The sequence below is a fragment of the Myotis lucifugus genome, unplaced genomic scaffold (genome assembly GCF_000147115.1).
Source record: "Myotis lucifugus unplaced genomic scaffold, Myoluc2.0 scaffold_40, whole genome shotgun sequence".
Lineage (NCBI taxonomy): Eukaryota > Metazoa > Chordata > Mammalia > Chiroptera > Vespertilionidae > Myotis > Myotis lucifugus.
Window position 1 is genome coordinate 210,976 of NW_005871088.1, and position 25,051 is coordinate 236,026.

Sequence of the window (25,051 nt, forward strand, 5' to 3'; positions counted from 1 at the left end):
CGCTCCGCCGCGCACGGCCGGGGCCACCGCCTCCCCGGTTCGCTCCCGGGAGGGCTGCGGGTGCCCTGGCCTCAGCACCAGCGTGGCCCCGCGGGCGGCGCCGCTCGCCGAGAGCCCCCAGGGGAGGGGAGCGGGGCGGGGCGGGCGGGGCCGCCGGTAGCGGTGCAGCGACCGAGGATGGGGATCAGTGCGCGGGAGCCGGTGCGCCTGCCCCGCCCTTTGGGATGCTCAGCGCGGCCCGGGCCCCGCACACACCCCTGCAGCAACCGGGAGGCCCCAGGGGGACCTGAGGGCTGCCATTGTCACAGCTGTCATTTCCAGGCCCTTCCTGCCTGTGCACCGCAGCCCGCTCCCTACACGAGCTACTTAGGGGTCCAGCTGGCTCAAGACCCTCTGCATCTCCGGGTTCCCAGGCAGCCTCAGGGCCCCTGCAGCCCTTCCCGCCTCCCCCTGGGCCTCACTTGGCTACAGCTACACCTGGGCGCCTCCCCGGAAGCCCTCAACCGAGCGCATCCCGCATATCCCGTGCAGAAATGACTGACAAGAGGCCGCAGCATGGTGACCCATCTTTATTTTATTAGGAAGGAAACCCACCAAGCCTGCCAGAAACCCAGTGAGCACACCCAGCCCACCTGCCGTGGAGGTCCCTTCCTTCTCAGGCCACAAAAATAAACCCGTGTGCTGCTTATTGTTACCAACATCACCAAAAACAACACTAGCCAAGCAGGAACAGTTAAGTGGTACTTTCACCCCAACTCAGGGAATCTCCAGCTCCTGGCTGCTGCAGGGAACCCCATAAAGCCTAGGGAGGGAGCACTGGCTACACAAAAGCACTATAAACAACAAGGGGCGAAGGTGGAGATATGAAAATAAATAAGGAGAGGGGGAAGAGGGAGAGGCTCTCGAATTCATGTCCCCTCCCTTTATAATCACCAATCCTGGGAGATTTGTCTACTATCTATGCAGAATATGTACACCTGTTGATAGAGATGGGGGGTGGGCAGCCTCAGGGAAGCCCCTCACAGGGTTGAATAGGAGCAAAACAGGGGAGTTGGGGGTTCATGCTATGGTAGGAAGAGAAGGAAGTCCTTCGGTCCAGCATGCCTTGAGGTGAGAAAGTGACAACCTGGACACCGTCACACCCTTAACCCCCCGTGGGCACAGGGTCACACAATCTGGGTCAAAGTGATGGTGGGGCCCTTGTGGTCGTCAAAGCGGTCCATGGTCTTGAGGCTGAGGATCATGTGCAGGCCGTAGGTGAAGATGAAGAGCATGAACAAGGAGGTGAGCAGCCCCATCCAGATGGCCGGGGAGAAGAAGCCCGCACAGTCGGTGGCATAGGAGAACTGCTCGCCTGTCACGTTGAAAGCCTGGATCTGGGGGACAGAAAGGAGCGTGTGGCCCCACGGAGAGGGAGGCCCAGTAAGGGTTGAGGTTCCCAAGTTAGTGGGAAGGGAGCATCATGGGGACAGGACTCTCAACTATGTTCCTGAGCCCAAGCCCAAAGGGTACCAACCCAGCGTGGCTCAGTGGTTGGGCATTGACTTATGAACCAGGAGGTCACGGTTCGATTCCAGGTCGAGGCACATGCCCAGGTTGTGGGCTCGATCCCCAGTGTGGGGCATGCAGGAGGCAGCAGATCCATGATTCTCTCTCATCATTGATGTTTCTCTCTCTCTCTCTCTCTCTCCTTTCCTCTATGAAATCGATAAGAATATATTTTAAATATATATATATAATTTTTTTAAAGACTTCAGGAGTCTGCTTCCTCCCCTCTACCCGGACCCAGGCTCCTCCCTGCTTCTTACCTGGAACTCCTCAAGAGTCATCTGCCAGAGAAAGGGCTGCGTGTCAGGCACAAGGATACTGCCCTTGTTGCTAAGACTGCTGACGTACTGGCAGTGGAAGGAGTAGATGCTGGGCCCTGTGATCTGGGAGACGTTGAAATAGGCTACCGAGCCATTGCTGTGGATTTCGAGGCGCTCCATGGTAAACCAGTGCCGGGCCGACACTGGATAGAAGCGGTTCACCAGAGTGAACCTGGGGGAGACCACAGGGGTGTCAGGTAGCTGAGGAAGCCAGGGCCACACCAGTCCACCCACACCGCCACCACCCCTCGGACTCACTTAAATGTCACTGTGGCACCAAAGAGTTGTTCATAGGTCAGCGAAAGCCTGTAGGATCAGAGTGAGAGGCCAGTCAGGCTCTGAAAGGGCCTTGAGCATCTTAGACCACATTGCTCAAGTCTGCTCCTACGTAAGCTGCCTGGGTCCTTGCCCCCACTTGACAGATGGGAAAACTGAGACCCTGTCACATTCTAGGTCAGGAACCAGCATGCAGGTCCCCCACCTCCAGCTGAGGGCTCCTTCCGCTGGCTCCCCTGAACCCACTGTCCCTCCTCCTTTAAGAACCCCCCCGCTTGGGGTCGTTGAGTTTTGGGAGTGAGGGCGATCTCTCTCACTGCACAGGGAAGGTATGGGGGCCCCAGAACTTGCTCGGGCATGGTATGTACCATAGTGCAGTCGCCATGAGGATGCTCAAGGGGGAAGCGTCAGGTTCCCAGGTGACTTGGGAGTAGTAACAACCAAGTCCCAGGCAAGGACTAGAAGGCATGGGGGAGCAGAACTCTGAGCAACCCCCACTCCAAGGGCCCTCCAATAGCAGCCCCTCCCCCCAGCATTCCTATGGCAAACCTACACCACCAGCACATATACCCACCCGAAGTGACAGGTCCTTTGCCCTCACCTGGCAATGGAGTCATTCCAGAAGGAGCCGGTCATGTTGAGAGACGGGGCGTCAAAGGTCCTGGCGGTCAGGTCTTCCCAGCTGTCCCTATAAGCCACTGAGAAGTTCTGGGCCCAGAACAGGATCCGGGGGGCGGTATCGTTATAACTCACAGGGGGGTGGACCACAACAGACACGGGCTGTTTGGGCGTTGTTTGCAGCAGCTGCCGACCTAGCCCACCGGCCACCATGGCTGCATCGCGGGCCACCTGCAGAGACAGCCCACAAGCCTTCTCTCAACGGGCCTGAGAGCAGGCCCAGACCAAGTGGCCTGCCCTCGCTGTCCCTCTCCACCCTCTGTAGTCCCACCGGTCCTACGCAGAGGCCCTTCCTCTGGGAAGCTTTCTCTGGCTGGCCCCTAAGCCTCTGGAATAGTCCTAGTCCCTCCAACTAGGGAACATTTGGACTTAATTGTCCGAGCATTTGCCAGCTCCTAAGACTGACAGGGCGTTTGGAAAGCTGCACCTGGAAGGAGTAAACAGGTTCGTATTCGTCCCCCCCCCCCCCCCCCCCGCTGACATGGGCACAGGGGAAAAGCTGGCCCCCACTGAGGCCATCGGAGCCACACCCCCTCCAGGCCCACGCACCACGTGGCCTCTGCCCACACCTCCCAGAGCCCCTGCGGCAGGGCACATACCCTGGAAGGGCGGACCGCTGTGAGGGCCGCTGTGTACGGGACATCTTCCGACTTGAGCATGCTCAGCACCTGCCCGATGACCTCATCTGAGGGGCAACGGGAAGAGCAGAGAACCAGGTCACAGGTGGACGCCTAGAGCAACGCTTCCCACCGCCTGACCTCCACACAGCAGAAGCCAGCAGAGGCAAGGCTGTGCCCTTGCACACCCCACATCAGTGCCCTCTTGATGGAGCTCAGGGAGACTCCCTCACTGAGGTGGCGACCACCAGGGGTCTGCACTGTGAAGTCCTCCCACCCCCGGAAACTAACATGTCCTCTGCGGTGGGACACTGAGGCCCCTGATGAGTCGGCTCCCGTCAGCCTTCAATAGTGTTTTCAGTTTCCATCCAGGATCCCTGACAGCAGCTGCTGTTCATCCTGTCCACCCCCAGCCTCCCCTGGGCCACCTGTGGCCTCCGTTGTCAGCTCCCTAATGCCAAGGCCTAACTAAAGGGAATGAGAAAAGACAAAGACATGCGTAACTTTGAACCCACCCGTGGAAGGTTTCCAGTGACCTTCCCACAGGGAATGACTGACTGTCCTTTATAGCAAAAAGAAGACAAGTGATGCCTGGCCGGTGTGGCTCAGTGGTTGGGCGTCGACCTATGAACCAGGAGGTCAGGGTTCGATTCCCGGTCAGGGCATGTGCCTGGGTTGCAGTCTCGATCCCCAGTGGGGGGTGTGCAGGAGGCAGCCGATCAATGATTCGCTCTCATCACTGATGTTTCTATCTCTCTCTCCCTCTCCCTTCCTCTCTGGAATCAATACAAAAATATTAAAAAAGAAGGAGAAGACAAGTGTTCAGAACTGTTTTTTGAAAAGCTGCTGGTCTCTTAAACCCACACTAAAGGATTCAGACTGCCTCAGTGGAAACTGGCTCACAGGCTCCCGCAGAGAAGACCCCCTAGACATCCCCAGATCTCTACTAGGCAGGCCCAACGGATGAGGCCCAAAGGCCAGCATTTCCCTGATCACCTGCCAGGCGCTCCAAGAAGCAGAGAGCCTCTCGGGGAGGGGGGAGGTGAGGAGGCGCTGAGGACCACTCCGAGGGGGGCTGGGGAGGAATGGAGAACATGCCTCCTCCCTGACCCACTCACCATTGCCCGTGAGGACTTCCCGTGGTGCCATCAGACCCGAGCTACGGAAAAGACAGAGTGTTAGAGCCCCACAATCCGAATAGCTCTCCACCATCCCCAGCCGCCCCCCTCGGCCCCCCTAGTGTGCCCCCCACTCAATGCCAGCGTCCTTCCCCATGAGCCCCATTCACCTAGCACTCTAGCTGGGGCTCTGGGAGCCACCCTCCCTCCACATCTTTTTTTTTTAATATACACTTTTATTGATTTCAGAGAGGAAGAGAGAGGGAAAGAGAGAAACAGCAATGATGAGAAAGAATCATGGATCGGCTGCCTCCTGTACATCCCCACCCTGGGGATCGAGCCCGCAACCCGGGCATGTGCCCTGACCAGGAATGGAACTGTGACCTCCTGGTTCATAGGTCAACACTCAACCACTGAGCCACGCCAGTTGGGATCCCTCCATATCTTTGCTCACCTCATGGCCCTGTCTGGAATCCCTTGCCCCTCCCCTGCCCCACTTCATGGTCCCACTCAGGTCCCTGCTACCTGCTGTGTGAATGGGTCCTGGCTAGGCGAGTTGGCTTCCTACCACCAGAGCCCAGGTCTACCTTGTCTCTGGAGGCCCTCGAGGCCTAGTTCAGTGCAGGGCACTGACTCGTGAATCACAGCCCGGCCAGAGGCCCTTCCAGTCTCTTCTGGCGATACTGGGCACCTTCTGGAAGGGCTTCAGGGTTCTGGACGGAAGGACTGTCATCGTTGACTGGGTTGTGCTACCAGAGCCCAGTGCGGCTGGAGGCCGGGCCATACCTGGCTGTGTAGGGCAAGCGGATGAGCAGCAGGGCCGGGAGGCTGGCATTGAGCTTTAGCTCCCGAAGGGTGGCCAGGTCCACGTGCAAGGGGCTGGCCCCCAGCTTCTCCTGCAGGTACGTGGTCAGAGTGCTGACTGCATACCAGTCAACAGCAGGAAGCACAAGAGAGGAGGGGGCCAAGTCCAGGGCATTCTGGGGACAAAGGAGACGTGGAGGATGAGTTAGCAAAAGGGACCCGGCCTGAGCCAGCCCCTCACACCGCTCCGGCAGCCCTCCCCTGCAAGCCACACCCCCACCCGCACCCACAGGACTGAGTCTCATTCAGGGTCAGAAGGAAAATGCCCCGCACCCCTGGCCCCTGACTCTCATGCCTTTCTACCCCCAAAGCCAGCAGCTCTGGTTCCTAAGGAAACAGGTTTGTTTTGGTTTTTTTGGTTACTCCTCACCCGAGAATATTTTTCCATTGACTTTTAGAGAGAGTGGAAAGGAGGGGGAGAGACAGAGAGAGACACATCGATGTGAGAGTTACACATCAATTGGTTGCCTCCTGCATGGGCCGGAGATTGAACCTGCAACCAAGGTACATGCCCTTGACCAGAATCGAACCCAGGACCCTTCAGTCCATGGCCTGATGCTTTATCCATTGAGCCAAACCAAGTAGGGTTTTAAATATGTTTTTTTTACTTTTTTTTTTTTAAATCCTCACCTGAGGAGTGAGGATATTTTTTTCCATTGATTTTTAGAGAGTGGGAGAGAGTAGGGGAGGAGAGAGAGAGAGAGATGTAGGAAGAGACACATCAATTGGTTGCTTCCCACACACACCCTGACAGGGTGGGGATTGAACCTGCAACCAGGTACATGCCCTTGACCGGGAATTGAACCCGCAACCCTCTGGTGTGTAGGCTGACACTCTAGCCACTGAGCCACACCAGCCAGGGCTGTTTTTTGTTTGTTTGTTTGTTTTATTTTTAGAGAGAGAAGAAGGGAGAGGGATAGAGAGCTAGAAACATCAATTAGAGAGGATCACTGATCGGCTGCCTCGTGCAGGCCCCACACTGGGGTTTGGGAAACAGTTCTTTATTGTGCTATGGGTTGGGGGGCAGGACAGCCCCCATGCCCACAGCTGGGAGAGGACTCTTACCTCCAGGTTAGAAAAGGTGCTGTCCTGCTTGTTTCCAAACACGCCACCGTATGCCGTGAAGTCCTCAATGCTCAGCTAGTAGGGAAGCAGGGAAGACAGCCTCAGAAGTGGCCAGAGCCAGGGCAGGGGGGAGACCCCTTCCCCGTGCATTTGCAGGGCCAGCAAAATCTCACTTAGAGTCAGATTTGCTCTGGTCAGAAAAACAAGCAAGGGCAAGTTTGGAGTGGGGGTGGGGATAGAAGGTTCTTTCATATATATATACACACATATATATTCCTCAAAGGATATTTTTCCATTAAGTTTTTTTTTAATATTTTTTTATTGATTTCAGAGAGAAAGAGAGAGGGAGAGATAGAAACATCAATGATGAGAGAGAATCATTGATCTGCTGCCTCCTGCACGCCCCCTACTGGGGATCGAGCCTGCAACCAGGGCATGTGCCCTTGCCCAGAATCAAACCCAGGACCCTTCAGCCAGCAGGTTGATGCTCTATCCACTGAGCAAAACTGGCTAGGGTGCATTTTTTTTTCTTTTAAAGAGAGTGGAAGAGAGAGGGAAAGACAGAGAGAAACACCAATGTGTGAGAAACGTATCGATTGGTTGCCTCCTACACATGCCCTGACCAGGACCTGGGCCGGGGAGAGCCTGCAACCATAGTACATGCCCTTGACCAGAATCAAACATGGGACCCTTCAGTCCACAGGCGGACACTCTATCCACTGAGCCCAACTGGCTAGGGCTCTTTCATTTCTCTAGCACCCTCCTAGCAGGGTGAGGGTGAGGGTGAGGGTGAGGGTGAGAAAACATGGAAGGCAGTCATGGGGTTGGGAGGAAATGTGCGGGCAGCTGACTGTGGTAGCCTCAGGAGTAAGAGTCAGCTGCCTGCTGTCGACAACAGGAACTGGGTAGGGAAGAGGGAAGCCAGGGGAGGGGCTGGGGGCAGTTAGAAGCATTTAGTGCATGCCTTCCCCCCATCAAGGGAAGTCGAAAAAAAAGGAGAACCTGAATACCAGTTGCAACAGCTAGAACCAACGGGACCTTTTAAAAAATATATATATTTTTTTTTCATTTCACAGAAGGGAGAGGGAGAGAGAGAGAAACATCAATGATGAGAATCATCGATCAGCTGCCTCCTGCACACCCCCCATTGGGGATCAAGCCCGCCACCCGGGCATGTGCCCTGACCGGCAATCGAACCGTGACCTCCTGGTTCATAGGTCGATGCTCAACTACTGAGCCACACTGGCCAGGCATGGATGGCACCTTTTGTAAAGGAGGGTGAGAAGTCCCCCTCCTCACCTGGTTTTGGTGGAAGGGGAGAAACAGGTGAAGATCTCGAACATGCTGAGGGAAGCACTGAAGTCTTCTGAGGCCTCCAGACCACAGTAATGGACGCTCATCCCTTTCCTCTCCAACCTAGAGATGCCCTTCAACTCCTGCCCCTCCACCCCAATGCCCAGCTTTCTCTGGCTTTTCCCCTCCAGCCCCTGAGGCGATCTTAATCAGCTTCTGTTTAGTATACACACTTGGCCAGCTTCCTCTCCCTCCTGGGCAGGAATCCTGACCTTGTTTGGACAATCTCCTTCGGAAAGCCTAGAAACCGCCACTCTCTACTCCTCGCAGCACCTCCTGCTTGAAGTCACCCGAGGCTTCCTGTCACGTTTAGAACTGCAACCGACTTTTTTCCTCCTCATCTCCTGGCGACCTGGCTAACCATCCCCTAACCCTTGCTCTCACTCACTATACTCCAGCAACAGCAGCTCTTCCGTCTTGCCCAGGGCCTTTGCACATGCTGTACCTTCTGCCAGGAACACCCTCCCCTTATAGCTACACGGCTCTGTAGGGACCTCCATTCAGGTCTCTGCTCAGTGAGTCTTGCCTGATCAGCTTAGCTTAAATAGGGTTGCCGTTACTCTGGCAATGATTGGCTGTGTTTGTGCACACCACAATAGGGTTAGCCTGTTTCTTTCGTCTCTCAACACTATAGCGCTGACATTATGGCATATAAGACCTCAGCATTGACTTGTCATGCTCATGTGACTGTCAGCTTCCTCACGGTAGGGGCTTGGGTTATTCTGCTCATTACTATGCCCCCAACACTTAATAACTGGCACATAGTAGGCAGCTCATATTTGCTAAATGGGTGAATGCCATCAGACAGGGATCCAGCTAGGTGTGTTCCGTGGATTTTAAGAATTGCTCCTCACAGCCCTCTGATGAGGTGGTATCTGCATTTTACAGATGCAGAAACCGGCATTCGCAGACCAAAGGCTGGTAAGTAGTAGAACTAGAATTGAGTTCCAGTCTGACTACATTATTTACCGCCTCCTGGAAGGACTACAGGAGAACATGCCCGCCACAGGCTACCCACAGAGTGATGGAGCAAGACCAGGAGGGGAATGAACCATACAGGCCACGAACAAGGAAGGAACAAGCAGAGGCTGGACAACTTCCCAAACGCCAAACCTACACTGCCCTAGAGTCTTCTCATGGGCTGAATGCCTGGTTGGAGGGCAGAGCGATCTGGAAGGGAGGGAGCACAAACCCAGTTATGAGCACAATCTGGCCTGGGGTGGGGGGTGGGGGGGCCGGGGAAGGTCCTGACAGACTCAGGCTGGAACCAATGGTGGTGTGCACAACCCAGCCAATTACTGCACCTCTACAAGCTTTAGTTTCCTTGGTAGTAAAACCAAGACAATGACATCAGCTTAGCACAGTGCCCATGAAGCACTCAGTAAGTGATCATTTTTTTCTCTCTATTATGATCATTACAATTAGAATTGCAACTCCGCCACCCATTAGCTGTGTGACCTTGAACCAGTCACTTCCCCTCCTTGGGCATCTGTCTTCTCAACCGCCAACAATCATCCCCACCATATAGAGTAGGTCACACAAGTTCATGGTAGTCTGTAGACTTCCGGCCTCTGACCACTTGCTCCCCCCAATCAAGTTGGTGCCATTTCTGGGCCCTCACTATATTCTCACTGAACCTTCTCCTACGGGCCTTCCCAAGAGAGGAGCCACACCTCCCTGCAGTTGAGACAAGGTCACCGAAGCTTCCCTTGGGGAATGGGTCTCCTTATCCTGAGGGGAGGGGCCTGCCTGCCTCCTGATGACTGAGGGACAGAGGGCTGGGACAGGCGCACCTTGTCCTGCAGGAACAGCAGCACGTTGCGGGGGCCCAGCTCCAGGGCGGGGTCTAAGTAAGTAGAGAGCTGCATGTCGCTGGTGATGTGGCCCTCATGGGTGTCGGCCGCAGGAGCCCACAAGTCCCTGTCAGGGGACAGAAGAGGTGCTGTCAGGTGGGGGCGTTTGGCTTACGATCCGAAGCCCACGGGCTCCCAGCTTGATGTGTGGGTCCCGGAGATCCGATCTAGGCCGCCAAGCAAGGGACAGTCCCCTCTAGGCCTCGCAGCTTCTCGCCGAGAACAGCCCAGGAGCCGGGCGAGGGCACCCCAACCGCCACGGTGCGCCGCACAGCCCGCCCCAGCCGACCACCCGGCTCACCGATCACTCGACCACAGCACCAGCGGCACCTGCTGCTCCGCCACCGCCGCCGCCGCCACCGCCACCAGCAACAGTGGCAGCCACTTCATTTGACAAAACGCTGGGGCCCTGCTCGTCCCCGCCCGCACCGGAGCCGCCACTGTCGCCGCCATCACAGCTTCAGTCTCCACGGCCTCGGCCACCACTGCCGCCGCAGATCAGGTGACCGTCGCCCCCGCCTAAGCTCCGCCCCGCGCCACCATTGGCCAGAATGCAGGCCTGGGGCCAGGACTTCAAAAGATTGAAGGAAGCGCATGCCACTCACGGCCGCCCCTTTTCCCTGATTGGCCAAACGCTTCTCACGGCGCGCACGCTCCTTGTAGGACAGGGACAGACGGGAGCTCTGTCAGTTTCCACTACCACCCAGCAGATACAGCTGGCACTGACAGGATAGGACAGGCGGGGCGGGGCGGGCTCCGCTCCACAGGTCCCCACACCCAAGGCTTCGCCCAGGTTTCATCTGCTTAAAATTGCAAGCGGTAGTGGAGACCAGGGAGAGTGGAGTGCCTGGGGCGGGGGGGTGGGGGAGGGGACTCGGTGGCGCCGCGCCCCTTCCCCATACTTTGCCCTGTTCCTGAGTTGTGCCAGAGGGGAAATGCTGGCCATTCAGATGTGCCCGAGAGAAGCCGTGAAATACTTTCTTTAAGTGAGACGCTACTATGTAGCAGAACTGTTGGAATGATCTCTGCGCACGGGAGTTCCAAAAGTTGCTAAAAAGTGGCAACTGTATACATTCAAACTTCACTTCTGCGCCGCAGGTGTGATACGAGCTTTGTCTGCAGAGGACAGGGGATGGCATTGAAAAGGAAAAGCTCTCCTTGCTGCTCACCTGCACGATTTTCTCCAGCGCCAAGCCTGCAAGTTAGAGTTTTCACCACACTGTCTCCAGCTCTCAATGCACACAGCAGCAGTGTGTACAAGGGCCCCAGACAACTCGAGTCTGCACCCCAGAGCCGGTCACTGCTTCCCACCCCATCTCCTCAGCCCTCAGCCCTGGACGTGCACATGAGGGAGGTCCTGTGGGGCTGGCCACCCAGAGCCACTCTGGCCACTCAGAGCCACTCTGGCTCAAACTGTACACAGAAGTGTGCTGAGTTCCAGCAGAAGAGGGCTCTCCAGCTCCCAGTTCTGGCGGTGCCTGCCCAACAGCTTGGGTGCCCACCCATCAACCACAGCTTGCTTGCTCTCCAAAGAGTTGTTCCTGCAGGTCTGGTGACTGTGAACCAGTCATTGAACTTCTACACCAATCAAAGGTCTGGAAGTACATTTTTAAATATATATTTTTATTGATTTCAGAGAGGGACAGAGAGATAGAAACATCAATGATGAGAGAGAATCTCATTGATCGGCTGCCTCCTGCATGCAACCAAGACATGTGCCCTTGACCGGTATCGAACCCTGGACCCGTCAGTCCGCAGGCTGACACTCTATCCACTGAGCCAAACCTAGGGCTGCTGTCTACATTTAAAGTTACTCTTTTATTATTACGTAGTAATTTTCACATTAAACATCCCCTACTTATATTACTGTGTGTTAAGTGACAATTCTCCCTGGATTTCTTGGTGTTCCTTGCACAGTTGGGGCCTTCTTTTTTTCTTTCTTTTTTTTTCCTCACCCAAGGATATTTTTCTATTGGTTTTTTAGGGAGAGTGAAAGAGAGAGAGAGAAATATCGATGTGAGAGAGACACATCGATCAGTTGCCCCAACCAGGGCCCAGGCCAGGGAGGAGCCTGCAACCGAGGCACGTGCCCTCGACCGGAATTGAACCTAGGACCCTTCAGTCTGCAGGCCAGCGCTCTATCCACAGAGCCAAGCCAGTTAGGGCTTTTTTTTCCCCTCACCTGAGGCTATTTTTCCATTGATTTTTAAAGGGAGGGATAGAGACAGAGAAAGAGAAACATCGATGTGAGAGACACATCTCAATTGGTTGCCTCCCACACGGCCAGGCCAGGGATGGGGATCAAGCCTGCACCCAAATTACATGCCCTTGACCAGAATTGAATCTGGGACCCTTCAGTCCACAGGCTGATGCTCTATCCACTGAGCCAAACTGGCTAGAGCTAGGGCCTTCATAGCAAAGAAAATTGATAAGCTATGATAAATATAAGCCTCCCTTTCTGGACACTTTCCAAAATCATTCAAAATTCCCTTCATCTTTCTAGAGATTTGCTTTTAGCTTACATTTATGGTAATAAACCTGGAGATGCCTTCCCCCTCCCTAGGGAGGATTTGCTTAATTCCAGAGTAAAGATGAGGTGTGTGTGTACATATATCTTGGATGGCAGATGTGCCAGAAATGCTACATGAGCTCTCAGTGTCATAATTTCAGGGTTCCTCTCCTGGGGTGCATCCCTGCACCATGGGCAAGGTTACCAGCACTAAAATGTTCTGTGAGTAATAAACTCTGTTCTATGAAAAAAATTGCAAGAGTGGTTTCTTTTTCCTGCAGGTGGACCCTCTGTAGCAGCGGTTCTCAACCTGTGAGTCGTGACCCCTTTGGGGGTCGAACGACCCCCTCACAGGGGTCGCCTAAGACCATCGGAAAACACATATATAATTACATATTGTTTTTGTGATTAGTCACTATGCTTTAATTATGTTCAATTTGTAACAATGAAAATACATCCTGCATATCAGATATTTACATTACGATTCATCACAGTAGCAAAATTACAGTTATGAAGTAGCAACAAAAATAATTTTATGGTTGGGGGTCACCTCAACATGAGGAACTGTATGAAAGGGTCGCGGCATTAGGAAGGTTGAGAACCACTGCTCTGTAGGAAGAGAAGAGGGCCCAGGATAGGATAATGTCTGGAGGAACAGCAGCACGTACAACATGTCAAACTCATGGCCCAAGGGTCGCATGTGGCCTACAATGAATATTTTTGCGGCCCAGCCAATATAACGAAAATATTAAGAAATATTTTAATAAAAATTTTATAACAATTTTTATAATACCCTGTTATACATAATCCTATCTAATAAAAGAATAATATGCAAATTAACCCTCACTCCATCACAAAGATGGCGGCGGCCACGGAGCTGGACCAAGCAGGAGGCTCGGGTTGCCCCCGGCAATGGAGGAAGCAAAGCTTCCCGCCTGCCCTGCTGGCCCTAAGCTCCGCTCAAGGCTACAAAGTTTCAATTATAGAAGATAAATAAATCCCAGATACCTGCTTCCAGCCGGCGAGGCCTCCATTCAAGGAGGGGCTGGGCAACCCAGGCTTTGAGCCGGACCAAGGCAACAAAGTTTCAATTATAGAAGTTAAATAAATCCCAGATACCTGCTTCCAGCCTGCGGGTGTGGCAAGCCTGAAAACGGCCATCAGGCCCTCACCCAGGCTGGCCAGAAACCCCAGTGGGGACCCCCACCCTGAAGGGGGTGTGGCCAGCCTGAAAACAGCCCTCAGCCCCTCACCCAGGCTGGCCACACTCCCATGGGGTGAGGGTCCCCACTGGGGGGCTTGACTAGCCTGAAAATGGCCCTCAGCCCCTCACCCAGGCTGGCCAGGCATCCCAGTGGGGACCCCCACCCTGAAGGGGGTGTGGCCAGCCTGAAAACAGCCCTCAGCCCCTCAGCCCCTCACCCAGGCTGGCCACACCCCCATGGGGTGAGGGTCCCCACTGGGGGGCTTGACCAGCCTGCAAACAGCCATCAGTCCCTCACCCAGGCTGGCCAGGCACCCCAGCGGGACCCCCACCCTGATCCGGGACACCCTTCAGGGCAAACCAGCCGGCCCCCACCTGTGCACCAGGCCTCTATCCTCCTATATCAGTGGTCGGCAAACTGCAGCACCTTGAGTGTGGCTCTTCCACAAAATACCATGTGTGGGCATACACGTACAGTGCGATAGAAACTTCCGATAGAAACTTCGTGGCCACACTCAAGGGGCCAAAAAGCCGCATGTGGCTCGTGAGCCGCAGTTTGCTGACCACTGTCCTATATAATAAAAGGGTAATATGCAAATTGACCCTAACAGCAGAACGACTGGGAATGACTGGTCACTATGACACACACTGACCACCAGGGGGCAGACGCTCAATGCAGGAGATGCCCCCTGGTGGTCAGTGCGCTCCCACAGGGGGAGCTCTGCTCAGCCACAAGCCAGGCTGATGGCTGCCAGTACAGCAGTGGTGGTGGGAGCCTCTCCCGCCTCCTCAGCAGCACTAAGGATGTCCAACTGCAGCTTAGGCCTGCTCCCCGCTGGCAAGTGGACATCCCCCAAGGGCTCCTGGGCTGCCAGACGGATGTCTGACTGCCAGCTTAGGCCCGGTCCCCCGGAGAGCAGGCCTAAGCCAGAGGTGGACATCCCCTGAGGGGTCCCAGACTGCAAGAGGGCACAGGCCGGGCTGAGGGACCCCCTCCCCCCGAGTGCACAAATTTTTGTGCACCGGGCCTCTAGTTATTAATAATGAACTACAACGTTCACTAATGACTGATTACTATAATCGTGTTGCATTCATTTCCCTTACGTGCCTTATGCACAGGTGCACCATTTCTCTCTACTAATACTAGCAGCGAATATTTTAGCAGCCGATGGCCACATCATTGTCTTGGACTGACTTGTTTGGTGTGCACAACAGGAAATATTTTGCTTCCGGAAAACAAGAAAAATAGGTTTATTTGTGTTATGCTTATTAAGTTCTGCAGTTATGCAGTGTCTAGTAAGTTAATGTTCAAGAAAAAATATTAATTTTTATTAAAATGTTCTATTATTTTATGTGAATGATGACTCATTTATTTCAGCCCTTTGTATTCAGCCTGTCTCTATGGAAATAAACCTACATTTCTATGAAAATTGAAGCTTTTGTTGTTTTGCGGCCCACATACACTTCAACCTTGTTTATTTGGCCCATGTTAGCCTTTGAGTTTGACATGCTCGACATACAATGAGCAGGGAGGAGTGTCCAGAAGAGAAATGGGAGAAGCATCAAAGAGGAGGGGAAAACCCAGGGAGAGGCTTGGTTTCAAGGACTCCATGATGAACAAAGTCAGTGTCAACTGCTGCCAGGAAGCAGGTAAGATGAGGACAGAAAACTTTCTTGGGCCCGGCCGGCATGGCTCAGTGGTTGAGCATTGACCTAGAAACCAGGAGGTCACGGTTTGATTCCCAGTCAGGGCACAGGCCCAGTTCCCCAGTAGGGGCCATACAGGAGGCAACTGATTGATGATTCTCTCATCATTAATGTTCCTATCTCTCTCTCCCTCTCCCTTCCTCTCTGAAATCAACAAAAATTATTTTAAAAAAATAATACAAATTAAAAATAAAAACATGCAAAACAATGTTTATATATTATGGAAATGAGTATGTAGTTGAAATATAAGATGAAAATATGCAACATGCTATCACAGCGTATGTTACACTTGCACCTATACGTGCAAACTGGCCAACAGTCTGTTTTTACCTATATTTACTTACAAGTGTTTCTTTTTTTCCTCTGAAGTGATTTTTTTCCCTTCTCATCATTTAAAAAGCTTTTTGTTTAAAACTAATTACACAGTTGCAGTTCTGACCATCTTTCAATCTTCTCTTCTTGCTGGCTCCATCTTTTTTAGTGGTTCTGTATTTTCTTTCTTTTCTGATTTTTAAAAATGTTTTTATTGATTTCACAGGAAGGGAGAGGGAGAGATAGAAACATCCATGGTGATGATCATTGATCAGCTGCCTCCTACATGCCCCCCATCTGGATGGAGCCTGCAACCCGAGCATGTGCCCTGACTGGTAATGGAACCGTGACCTCCTGGTTCATTTTGTGTAAAGCCGGCACTCAACCCCTGGAGCCACATTGGCTAGGTCAAGCGTGGGCCAACTTCGGAACGCCGGCCGGATCCGGCCCGTTTGAAATGAATAAAACTAAAAAAAAAAAAAGACTGTACCCTTTTATGGAATGATGTTTACTTTGAATTTATATTAGTTCACACAAACACTCCATCCGTGCTTTTGTTCCGGCCCTCCGGTCCAGTTTAAGAACCCATTGTGGCCCTCGAGTCAAAAAGTTTGCCCACCCCTGGACTAGGCTCTTTCCAGATTTCTATTGTAGTATTTTTCATATTCTGCCTGACACGGTCCATTTCAGAAGTCCCCAAGGGTTTCAACCTGTTCTTGTTTCTACTGACATAAGTATGGGGCTCCCTTTCCTACATGTTTGGTGCTCTTTGTGAGGTCTTCTTGGCTAGTCTTCATCTTGGGTGAACTGGAGGCCTAAACTGAGCTTGCTTTTCTCTAGAGAGGATTTGCTTTCCACTTCTGCCAGGAGCATCACCACCCTGGATCCACTATTGTTCCCAAGCTCAATCTAGGTATTTCCCTTCCTACCTCTCTCTTTTAAAAATATATTCTTATTAATTTCAGAGAGGAAGGGAGAAAGAGAGAAACATCCATGATGAGAGAGAATCATGGATCGGCTGCCTCCTGCACACCCCACACTGGGGATTGAGCCCACAACCCGAGCATGTGCCCTGACCGGGAATCGAACCTCCTAGTTCTTAGGTTGACGCTCAACCACTGAGCCATGCCGGCCAGGCCCCTTCCCACAACTCAACACAGCACATGCTGCTCATGGGAGGCCCGCTGGGCCCTTCAGCAGACTCCTCCCTCCTGGGCAGCAGAGAGAGAGGATTGAACTGCTCCTTGCTTCGCCCGACTTTGCTAGTTTTGGGTTTTGAAGCAACTCCCTCAGCCTTGCTCTGCCTCCTTTGCAAAATGAGATTAATTCCTACTTCCACAAGGTTGTCATGGGGATGACTGAAGTCAATGGCTGGTGCACACCGAGAGCTCGACACCATCTGTTCCTGTGCTCTGGCTGCGCCCAGGGCTCTGAGGGTCCATCAATGATGAGAGAGAATCATTGATGGGCTGCCTCCTGCAAGCCCCCTTCCTGCCCAGCGGGTGACCTCCCATCGCCACCCGAATAGAGAGGCCAGAGGTAAAACAGCACGACACAGATACTTTATTCTTTATAAAACACAGAAACCCAGCCTCAGGGGGCTTGAGTGATGTTAGGGACACAGAAAGGAAGGGGTTGGTGGGCCCCAGCATGGGACGACTGGCCAGGTCTGGGGCCCTTGCTGCAGGCCCCACTTTGTGGCAAAGGGCTGTTCTCCTGCCTACAGTGCGGGGTGGGGGGTGGGGGAGGGTGGCTGCCCAAGGCTCCCAGGCCTGTCGGAAGCCTGGGCAGAAGGAAGCACTGGCCAAAGACCGTCCCTGATGAGGTGGTGAGCAACTCGAGGCCAATGGCCTTGTGGGCCCCTCCCTAAGCCCCAGTCTAGTCGCCCATCCCCCCTTCAACTGCTCTCCCTCCAGACACCAGCCCTGGGAGAGGACACATGGAGGCAGGAAGGAGGCCACTGCCTACATTTTTCCCTCCCTTTGTGGCCAAGTGACCCTTTTCGACTGCAAAACCACAGATGAGCTGGAATGCTCATTAACTAGGGGAGGGCACCCTTTAAGGGTGATGAAGACTCTGTCTAAAAACTCCATCTGAGCTCAAAGCATCAGTCCCGCCCAGCCCAGCCATGTGCAGGGGCGAGAACCCAAGGCAGCACAGGGAACCTGGCAGCTGGGGACCAGGTCCCGGGGCTGCCTCTTCCCCAGGCCTCAGGGGCCTCACAGGACCACGAGGCAGCCGGGCAGGGTCAGCACGGGGCAGGGCCTATCTGTCAGGCTGCAGGTGGTTGTGGAGCTGCTCTGCCTGGGTCTTTAGGCCCTGGAATTCCTGCTGGATGAAGTCGGTCAGGGTTTTGCGCATCTCCACCTGAGGGGAAGGACCAGGCTGAGCAGGAGCCCCTCCGGGAGCTGCGCCCAGGGGCCCTAGGAGGCCGAGGAGCACCGGGAGGGGCGAAGGACAGCCAGGGGCAGGCTGGGAAACTCACCGTGGATTTATTCTCTGCACGGAGCCGCTCGAGCACAGGCAGGACGCTGAAGGGCTTGCCTATCAGCACAGTGATTTTCTGCAGGGACACCGGCCACAGGGTGATGAGAACAAGAGGAGTGCCCACAGCCCCAGCCCAACTGCCCTGGGGGACCAGAAGTAGAGTCCTGCCCCTGACTTGCTAGGTGCTCCCTCTGGCCACTCTCCCTCTTAATTTTTATTTATTTTAAATTATATTTCAATTGATTTCAGTGAGGAAGGGAGAGAGAGAGAAACATCAATGATGAGAGAATCATGAATCAGCTACTTCCTGCATGCCCCCTACTGGGGATCGAGCCCACAACCCGGGCATGCGCCCAGATTAGGAATGGAACCGTGACCTCCTGGTTCATAGGTCAAAGCTCAACCACTGTACCTCGCTGGCCGGGCCTCTCCCTCTTTAGAATGGGGCTCAATGGCTTGCAAAGAGCCATCTCAGTCCTAGGATCTGTGCTCTAGAGTCCTGTCCTGTCCTAACCCCAGGGACCACCCCTGCCACAGCCTGATTTCATTCGCTCTCCTTCTCTGGAGCTTGGTGCCCTAGAGCAGTGGTCGGCAAACCATGGCTCGCGAGCCACATGCGGCTCTTTGGCCCCTTGAGTGTGGCTTCCACAAAATACCACGTGCAGGCGCGCACGTACAGTGTGACTGAAACTTCGTGGCCCATGCGCAGAAGTCGGTTTTCGGCCTGGGCGAGTCTATTTTGAAGAAGTGGCATTAGAAGAAGTGAAGGGTGTTGGTCGGTCGGGTGACGGGAGACGTGGCTCAGGGGAGGTGCCCGGGATTCATGCACGAGTTGAAGATGGGAGAGTTGGAAGGGGTCGACCTCAGTGAACGTACCTCAATCAGACTGAGGACGTTTTTAGCAAAGGCCAGCTTAGGAGTACCCTAATTAAGTTAATAACAATGTACCTACCTATATAGTTTAAGTTTAAAAAATTTGGCTCTCAAAAGAAATTTCAGTCGTTGTACTGTTGATATTTGGCTCTGTTGACTAATGAGTTTGCTGACCACTGCCCTAGAGGAAGGCCCTGTCAGTGTCCCACTTGGACCCCTGCCTCAACCTCAAGCTCAGCTCCTCCTGAACCTGGCTCCCGGAATGCTGAGTGGCAGCCAAGGGGCAAATGGCAGGCAGGCAGGCAGGCAGGCAAAGGCCAGCAGCCCCTACCTACCTGTCCGATGCGGGGAACATATGGCGGTTTGTTAGGAAGGACATCATTCATTCCTGCAGCACAGGAACAGAAGGTTGGAAGCAAGCATGGGTGCAGCGGGGCGGCCCCAGCCCTCAGCCTGGCCACCCTCTCCCTGGCCTCTAAGGAAGCCCCTCTCCCTGCCTCCAGCCCCAGACCGCAGGCCTGCCCCAGAGGGAGGCTTACCCACATGCCACAGTGGCAGGATGATGGGGTCGAGATGACACTCGGCGATCAGGCGCCCGATTCCTGCCCGCAGGGAGGTAGAAACGTTGGGCGAAGCAGCACTTCAGGGCTGGCCTGCGGCGGGGGCCACCCTGCCTGCCCCCAGTTCACACCGGCTCCCCTGGGCCAGCCCTTGTCTCAGCGCCTGGCCCCTGGCTGCTGCTACCAACACGTTCAGCTGCCCCATGTACCGTGGTCCACCAGGGCCCCAGAGGGCCAGCAGCCCTTACCCCACTTGAAGCGCAGGAACTCGGAGCTCATGTTCACTTTTCCTGGGAGGGGCGAGACAGAGGGGAGGCTTTGGAGGGGGCGGGGTCTCATCCGTATTCTTGGGAGCGTTGCCACCCTGCCAGCCCCACTGACCTTCTGGGAAGATGTGCACCCAATCCCCGTGGTTGAGCTTCTCCAAAATAAAGTCCATTCCCTTCTGGTAAACACCGTCTCCTGCCGAGAAAAGGCCTCTCCCCATCAGTCCCCACTCTCCTGGGCCTCTCCTTCCCCCTCCCGCAGAACAGAACAAAGCGGCAGCTCAGGACGGTCCTCTTCCTCCCTGCACAGTCCACACAGACACCCTCCAAGGACTGTCTCTCCCAAGCCCGCTCAGTCCTGGCTGCACCACTTCTCGGCCCTCAACATCCTTTGTTCAACAATCTCCTCTAGCCCGGCTGCCGGCTGCCGGGGTTCAGTGGTTGAGCATCAGCCTAGGAACCAGGAGGTCGAGGTTCGTTTCCGTGGTCCTGGTTGTGGGCGCAGTCCCCAGTGTGGGGTGTGCAGGAAGCAGCCAATCAGTGATTCTCTCTCATCGTTGATGTTTCTATCTCTCTCTCCCTTCCTCTCTGAAATCAATAAAAATGTATTTTAAAAATAATAAAAAACAACAATGCTATGCTTTGGGTGCAACACTTCATAATGTTCAGCTTTTGCAAATGGTCTTTCTACTCACTTGTAGAGCTTTGCAAGATCACTCCGATACTTCATGCATATCACAAGGCCTACGCTTGGGGGTGGGGGAGGGAATTTTTTTGGGAAACAAAAGCAAAGTATGCCAGATAGTTCCTTTGCTTCAACATGTTACATCTTTGCTGTCCATCAAATGCGTTTGATAAAAGGCTTGTCCCTGCCCACTTTCTCTCACTGAAGGTGCTTAGGATTAAGATTTTGCTTTCTGGGTTTTAGGGGTTTTTTTTGCTTTCTGATTTTAACTGTGCAAAAAATCTTAGATGCAGGTCAAAGAGACAGGAAGTGGACACAGGCTGCTTCTGTCTGAGGTTGCAGAGTGAGGGAACTGAGCCTCAGGGATGGGGTATGAGAGCAGAGTCCTAATCTCAGAACAGGGCGTGATAAACAGCTTCATAGTCACCAGCCATGACACTGTAGCATCTGCTTGTGCTTTAGAGAAACGAGGCAGCTTCCCAAAGCAGCCAAATGAGAAAGCATTACAGGCACTGTCTCTGGGGAGTAAGTCATTTGCAGATTTGAAGGCGTGGGTGCTGCAGCTTTTCATTTATTTGAGGTATTTTATTGGACTTTACCATGCTTTACTTTGACCAACCAGAAATAATAATTTTAAAAAACTACCCCTTGCCCTGGCTGGTTTGGCTCAGTGGATAGAGCGTCAGCCTATGGACTGAAGGGTCCCGGGTTTGATTCCAGTCAAGGGCGGGCTTGATCCCCAGCATGGGGCGTGCAGGAAGCAGCCGATCAATGATTCTCTCTCATCATTGATGTTTCTCTCTCTCTCTCTCCCTCTCCCTTCCTCTCTGAAATCAATAAAAATATATTTTTAAAAAACTCCCATTGACACCACTAACACCTTTTGGTTACTTCTTTTTTTTTTTAAATATATTTTATTGATTTTTTACAGAGAGGAAGTTGAGAGGGATAGAGAGTCAGAAACATTGATGGGAGAGAAACATCGATCAGCTGCCTCCTGCACACCTCCTACTGGGGATGTGCCCGCAACCAAGGTACATGCCCTTGACCGGAATCGAACCTGGGACCTTTCAGTCCACAGGCCGATGCTCTATCCACTGAGCCAAACCAGTTAGGGCGGTTACTTCTTTTTTTAAAAAAATGTTTTTATTGATTTTCTAAAATGTTTATTTTTTTATTGTTTTTAAAAATATTTTTTATTGATTTCAGAGAGGAAGGGAGAGGGAGATAGAAACATCAATGATGAGAGAGAACCATTGATCGGCTCCCTCCTGTACACCCCACACTGGGGATTGACCCCACAACCCAGGCATGTGCCCTTGACTAGGAATCAAACCGTGACCTCTTGGATTGTAGGTTGTTGCTCAACCACTGAGCCACTCCAGCCAGACTATATTTATTGATTTTTAGAGAGAGAGGAAGGGAGAGGGATAGAGAGAAACATCAATGAGAAAAAAACATCATCCATTGGCTGCCTCCTGCATGCCCACCTACTGGGGATAAAGCCTGCAACCTGGGCATGTGCCCCAACCGGGAATCAAACCAGTGACTGCTTGGTTCACGGGTTGACGCTCAACCACTGGGCCACACCAGCGGGGCCTTTTTTAATTTAAATCTTCACCCAAGGATACATTTTTATTGATTTTATTTTTTTAATTTTTTAAAAATAAATTTTTATTGATTGCAGAGAGGAAGGAAGAGGGAGAGAGAGAAGCATCAATGAGAGAGAATCATTGATCGGCTGCCTCCTGCACGCCCACCACTGGGAATCAATGCCACAACCCGGGCATGTGCCCTTGACCGACATCGAACCTGGGACCCTTCAGTCCACAGGCCGACGCTCTATCCACTGAACCAAACCGAGAGAGAGGAAGGGAGAGAAACATCAATATGAGAGAGAAACATCCTTCTGCAATGACCAGGGATCGAACCCGCAACCTAGGTATGTGCCCTGACTGGGCATCGAACCTGCAACCTTTTGGTGTATGGGATGACGCTCCAACTAACTGAGCCACCTGGCCAGGGCCACTGGTTACTTCTTCCTCTTTCTGCCTCACCACCAACCTCTGGAAGGAGTGGCCACCCCTGCTGTCTCCCTTCCCTTCCCCCTCTCCAGCCCCCAGAAGCTCCTGTGGCTTTGCTTACTTCCTCTCTGGCCATTGCTTCCTGCTGCCTTGGAGACTGTCTGTCCTTCTGTGCTCTGAGGTGCTGTCCTGGGCCCCTGCTCTCTCCCTGCTCTTCCCCTCTGCAATCTCGCCTCTGTTTGGGAGTTTGTGGTTTGAGTCCCCAGTATCTTTATTCCCAACTGTTCTTTTTTTTTCAATATATTTTATTGATTTTTTACAGAGAGGAAGGGAGAGGGATAGAGTTAGAAACATTGATGAGAGAGAAACATCGATCAGCTGCCTTCCGCACACCCCCAATTGGGGATGTGCCTGCAACCAAGGTACATGCCCTTGACCGGAATCGAACCTGGGACCTTTCAGTCCATAGGCCGACGCTCTATCCACTGAGCCAAACCAGTGGGCTGTTCTTTTTTTAAAAAAAATGTATATATTTTTATTGATTTCAGAGAGGAAGGGAGAGGGAGAGAGAAATGATGAGAGAGAATCATTGATTGGCTGCCTCCTGCACACCCCCTACTAGGAATTGAGCCCACAACTTGGGCATGTGCCCTGACCGGGAATCCAACCGTGACCTCCTGGTTCATAGGTTGACGCTCAACTACTCAGCCGGGCCAACTGGGCTACAACCTGCATTTGCTACCCTTATCGACGACCTCTCTAGTGCCTGCCACGTGCGTCTAGAATGCTTTTCCTTTCACATTCTGTTTGGAAATATTCTATTTCCCCAGAGAAAAGAGCAACCTGGATTTGAATCCTGGCTTTGCCACCTCTCGCCCAATGACCTTGGGCCAGCAGCTTAATCCTTCCTTATGTGGAGAATGGGTACCAGAATGGCCCCTACCTCCTGAGGCTCTTCAGAGGTGCCGAGTAGTCATTCAATGTTACACACTTCCCTCCACAAGCAAGTGTGTTTTCCCTGCAGCCTGCAGCACAAGCCACCAGCACCGCAGATAACACACTGCCACCAGTGACTTGTTTGTTTGTTTGTTTGTTTGTTTGTTTGTTAATCCTCACCTGAGGATATTTTTCCATTGATTTTTAAATATATATTTTATTGATTTTTTACAGAGAGGAAGGGAGAGGGACAGAGAGTTAGAAACATCGATGAGAGAGAAACATCGATCAGCTGCCTCCTGCACACTCCCCACTGGGGATGCGCCCGCAACCAAAGTACATGCCCTTGACCAGAATCGAACCTGGGACCCTTGAGTCCGCAGGCCGATGCTCTATGCACTGAGCCAAATTGGCCAGGGCTCCATCGATTTTTAGAGGGAGTGGAAGGGAGGGGGAGAGACACAGAGAGAGAAACATCAGTGTGAGAGAGACACATTGATTGGTTGCCTCCCACACGTGCCCCAACCAGGGCCGAGGATCGAGCCTGCAACCGAGTTACCTGCCCTTGACGGGAATTGAACCCAGGACCGTTCAGTCCATCGGCCTATGCTCTATCCACTGAGCCAAACCGACCAGGGCATGCCTCCTTGACTTCTAATGCCAGAGCCCCAGGTTTACACAATCCTCAGGCAGGTGCAGAGGAGCCAGCACTCCTCCAGCAATGGAGCTGGGCCTTAGGCCAGTGGGCAGCGCTCGATGGCTCCCTGGCCCTCTTCTCCCAGGCTGCCTGTCCCACCTGCGTCCCTCCACCTCCAGTGTTGCCAAGCCAGATGCACAGGCGACCAGGCTCCTTGCTCCAAGCCCAAGCCAGAGAAACCTGCAGAAGCGTCTCCATGCACCCGCCGGCCCCTCCCGGGGGAGTAACTCACCTCGGCAAACAGGCACGCACTTGCCCAGGCTGAAAAAGTGAGAATGCAGCTCCTTGGTGAAACAGATGTCTGCAGCTGCGGGGGTCCTGGAGTGGGGACAGCCACAGTCATCCCCGCCTCCTCTGCGCCCTGCTTCTCCACCCACCCCCCCCCAGCGTGACGCCTGGCACCGTCAGCGATGTGAAATGTAGGCACAGAGGACCTGTGGCGCCCCACCCCATGCCCTGCCTGGGCTGCTGGATGCCGCCTCCTGGTCAGAGCAGGAGGAGGGCAAATCTGGGCAGAGACGGGTGAGTCCTGCCGGGCCCATTGGGAGGGGCTCATTCCTCCTCACCAACGCATCAACTTCAGGTTCCAGATGTGGCGGAGTTTCAGGATCCCTGGAGAAGAGGAAAGCTTTCATGCCTCAACTTACCTTGTTCCCGGGGAGCACCTTTTTCTGTCACCCCACTTCAGGGAATGAGGAACAAGGGTAGCAGCACTACCATTTCCCAGTGGCCCAAAGTGGCATCTTCTGGACCCTTGGACCGGACCCCCAGGTTCTCGCTGGCTCCTTGCTCTGCCCCACTCCCCATGTTTTATTAGTCACCATGTCTGGTCTGCCTACCTCCCCAATATATTTTGATGCTGCCTATTCTATATCTCTCCCTCCAGTTTCACCACTACCACCTTAGTCCAGGCTACTGGAATGCTCTCCAGCAGTCGCCAACCTTCCTGCCCAGCTGGAGTGTCTCAGGGGTTGAGTGTCAACTGTGAACCAGAAGGTCATGGTTCGATTCCCAGTCAAGGGCACATGCCCCGGTTGCAGGCTCAGTCCCCTGTGTGAGATGTTAAGGAGACAGCCGACTGATGATTCTCTCTCATCAT

At 53.4% G+C, this 25,051-nt stretch overlaps 2 protein-coding genes across 3 annotated transcripts in view; both read right to left on the reverse strand.

The window, feature by feature from the left end:
* Nucleotides 1-554: 554 nt before the first annotated feature.
* Nucleotides 555-10,197, reverse strand: ATP6AP1 (ATPase H+ transporting accessory protein 1). Its single transcript, XM_006087654.3, has 10 exons — nt 9,994-10,197; nt 9,633-9,759; nt 6,487-6,561; nt 5,344-5,537; nt 4,558-4,598; nt 3,422-3,507; nt 2,746-2,993; nt 2,127-2,174; nt 1,809-2,040; nt 555-1,376 (listed from the first exon to the last, which is right to left on the reverse strand). Exons 1-10 carry the CDS (start codon nt 10,143-10,145, stop codon nt 1,167-1,169), a joined length of 1,413 nt encoding a protein of 470 aa, XP_006087716.1. The 5' UTR covers nt 10,146-10,197; the 3' UTR covers nt 555-1,166.
* Nucleotides 10,198-16,964: 6,767 nt separating this feature from the next.
* TAZ (tafazzin) overlaps nt 16,965-25,051 on the reverse strand; it is a 9,561-nt gene continuing 1,474 nt past the window's right edge. For both annotated transcript variants that reach the window (XM_014454878.2, XM_006087655.3), the window contains 8 exons: nt 24,519-24,564; nt 24,185-24,270; nt 19,726-19,806; nt 19,593-19,634; nt 19,324-19,386; nt 19,120-19,172; nt 17,910-17,987; nt 16,965-17,791 (listed from right to left, as the gene is read on the reverse strand). In XM_014454878.2, the coding sequence (XP_014310364.1) occupies nt 17,690-17,791; nt 17,910-17,987; nt 19,120-19,172; nt 19,324-19,386; nt 19,593-19,634; nt 19,726-19,806; nt 24,185-24,270; nt 24,519-24,564 (551 nt within the window). In that variant the 3' untranslated portion in view covers nt 16,965-17,689. The remainder of the gene's footprint in view (nt 17,792-17,909; nt 17,988-19,119; nt 19,173-19,323; nt 19,387-19,592; nt 19,635-19,725; nt 19,807-24,184; nt 24,271-24,518; nt 24,565-25,051) is intronic.

Excerpts from the sequence above, each read along its gene's own strand:
- ATP6AP1 (XM_006087654.3), bottom strand. The coding sequence starts at position 10,145 with ATGGCGGCGACAGTGGCGGCTCCGGTGCGGGCGGGGACGAGCAGGGCC. Across the intron at positions 2,994-3,421 it reads CAGCGGTCCGCCCTTCCAGG|GTGGCCCGCGATGCAGCCAT; the intron begins GTATGTGCCCTG and ends CTGTCTCTGCAG. Across the intron at positions 2,175-2,745 it reads TGGAATGACTCCATTGCCAG|GCTTTCGCTGACCTATGAAC; the intron begins GTGAGGGCAAAG and ends CTGATCCTACAG.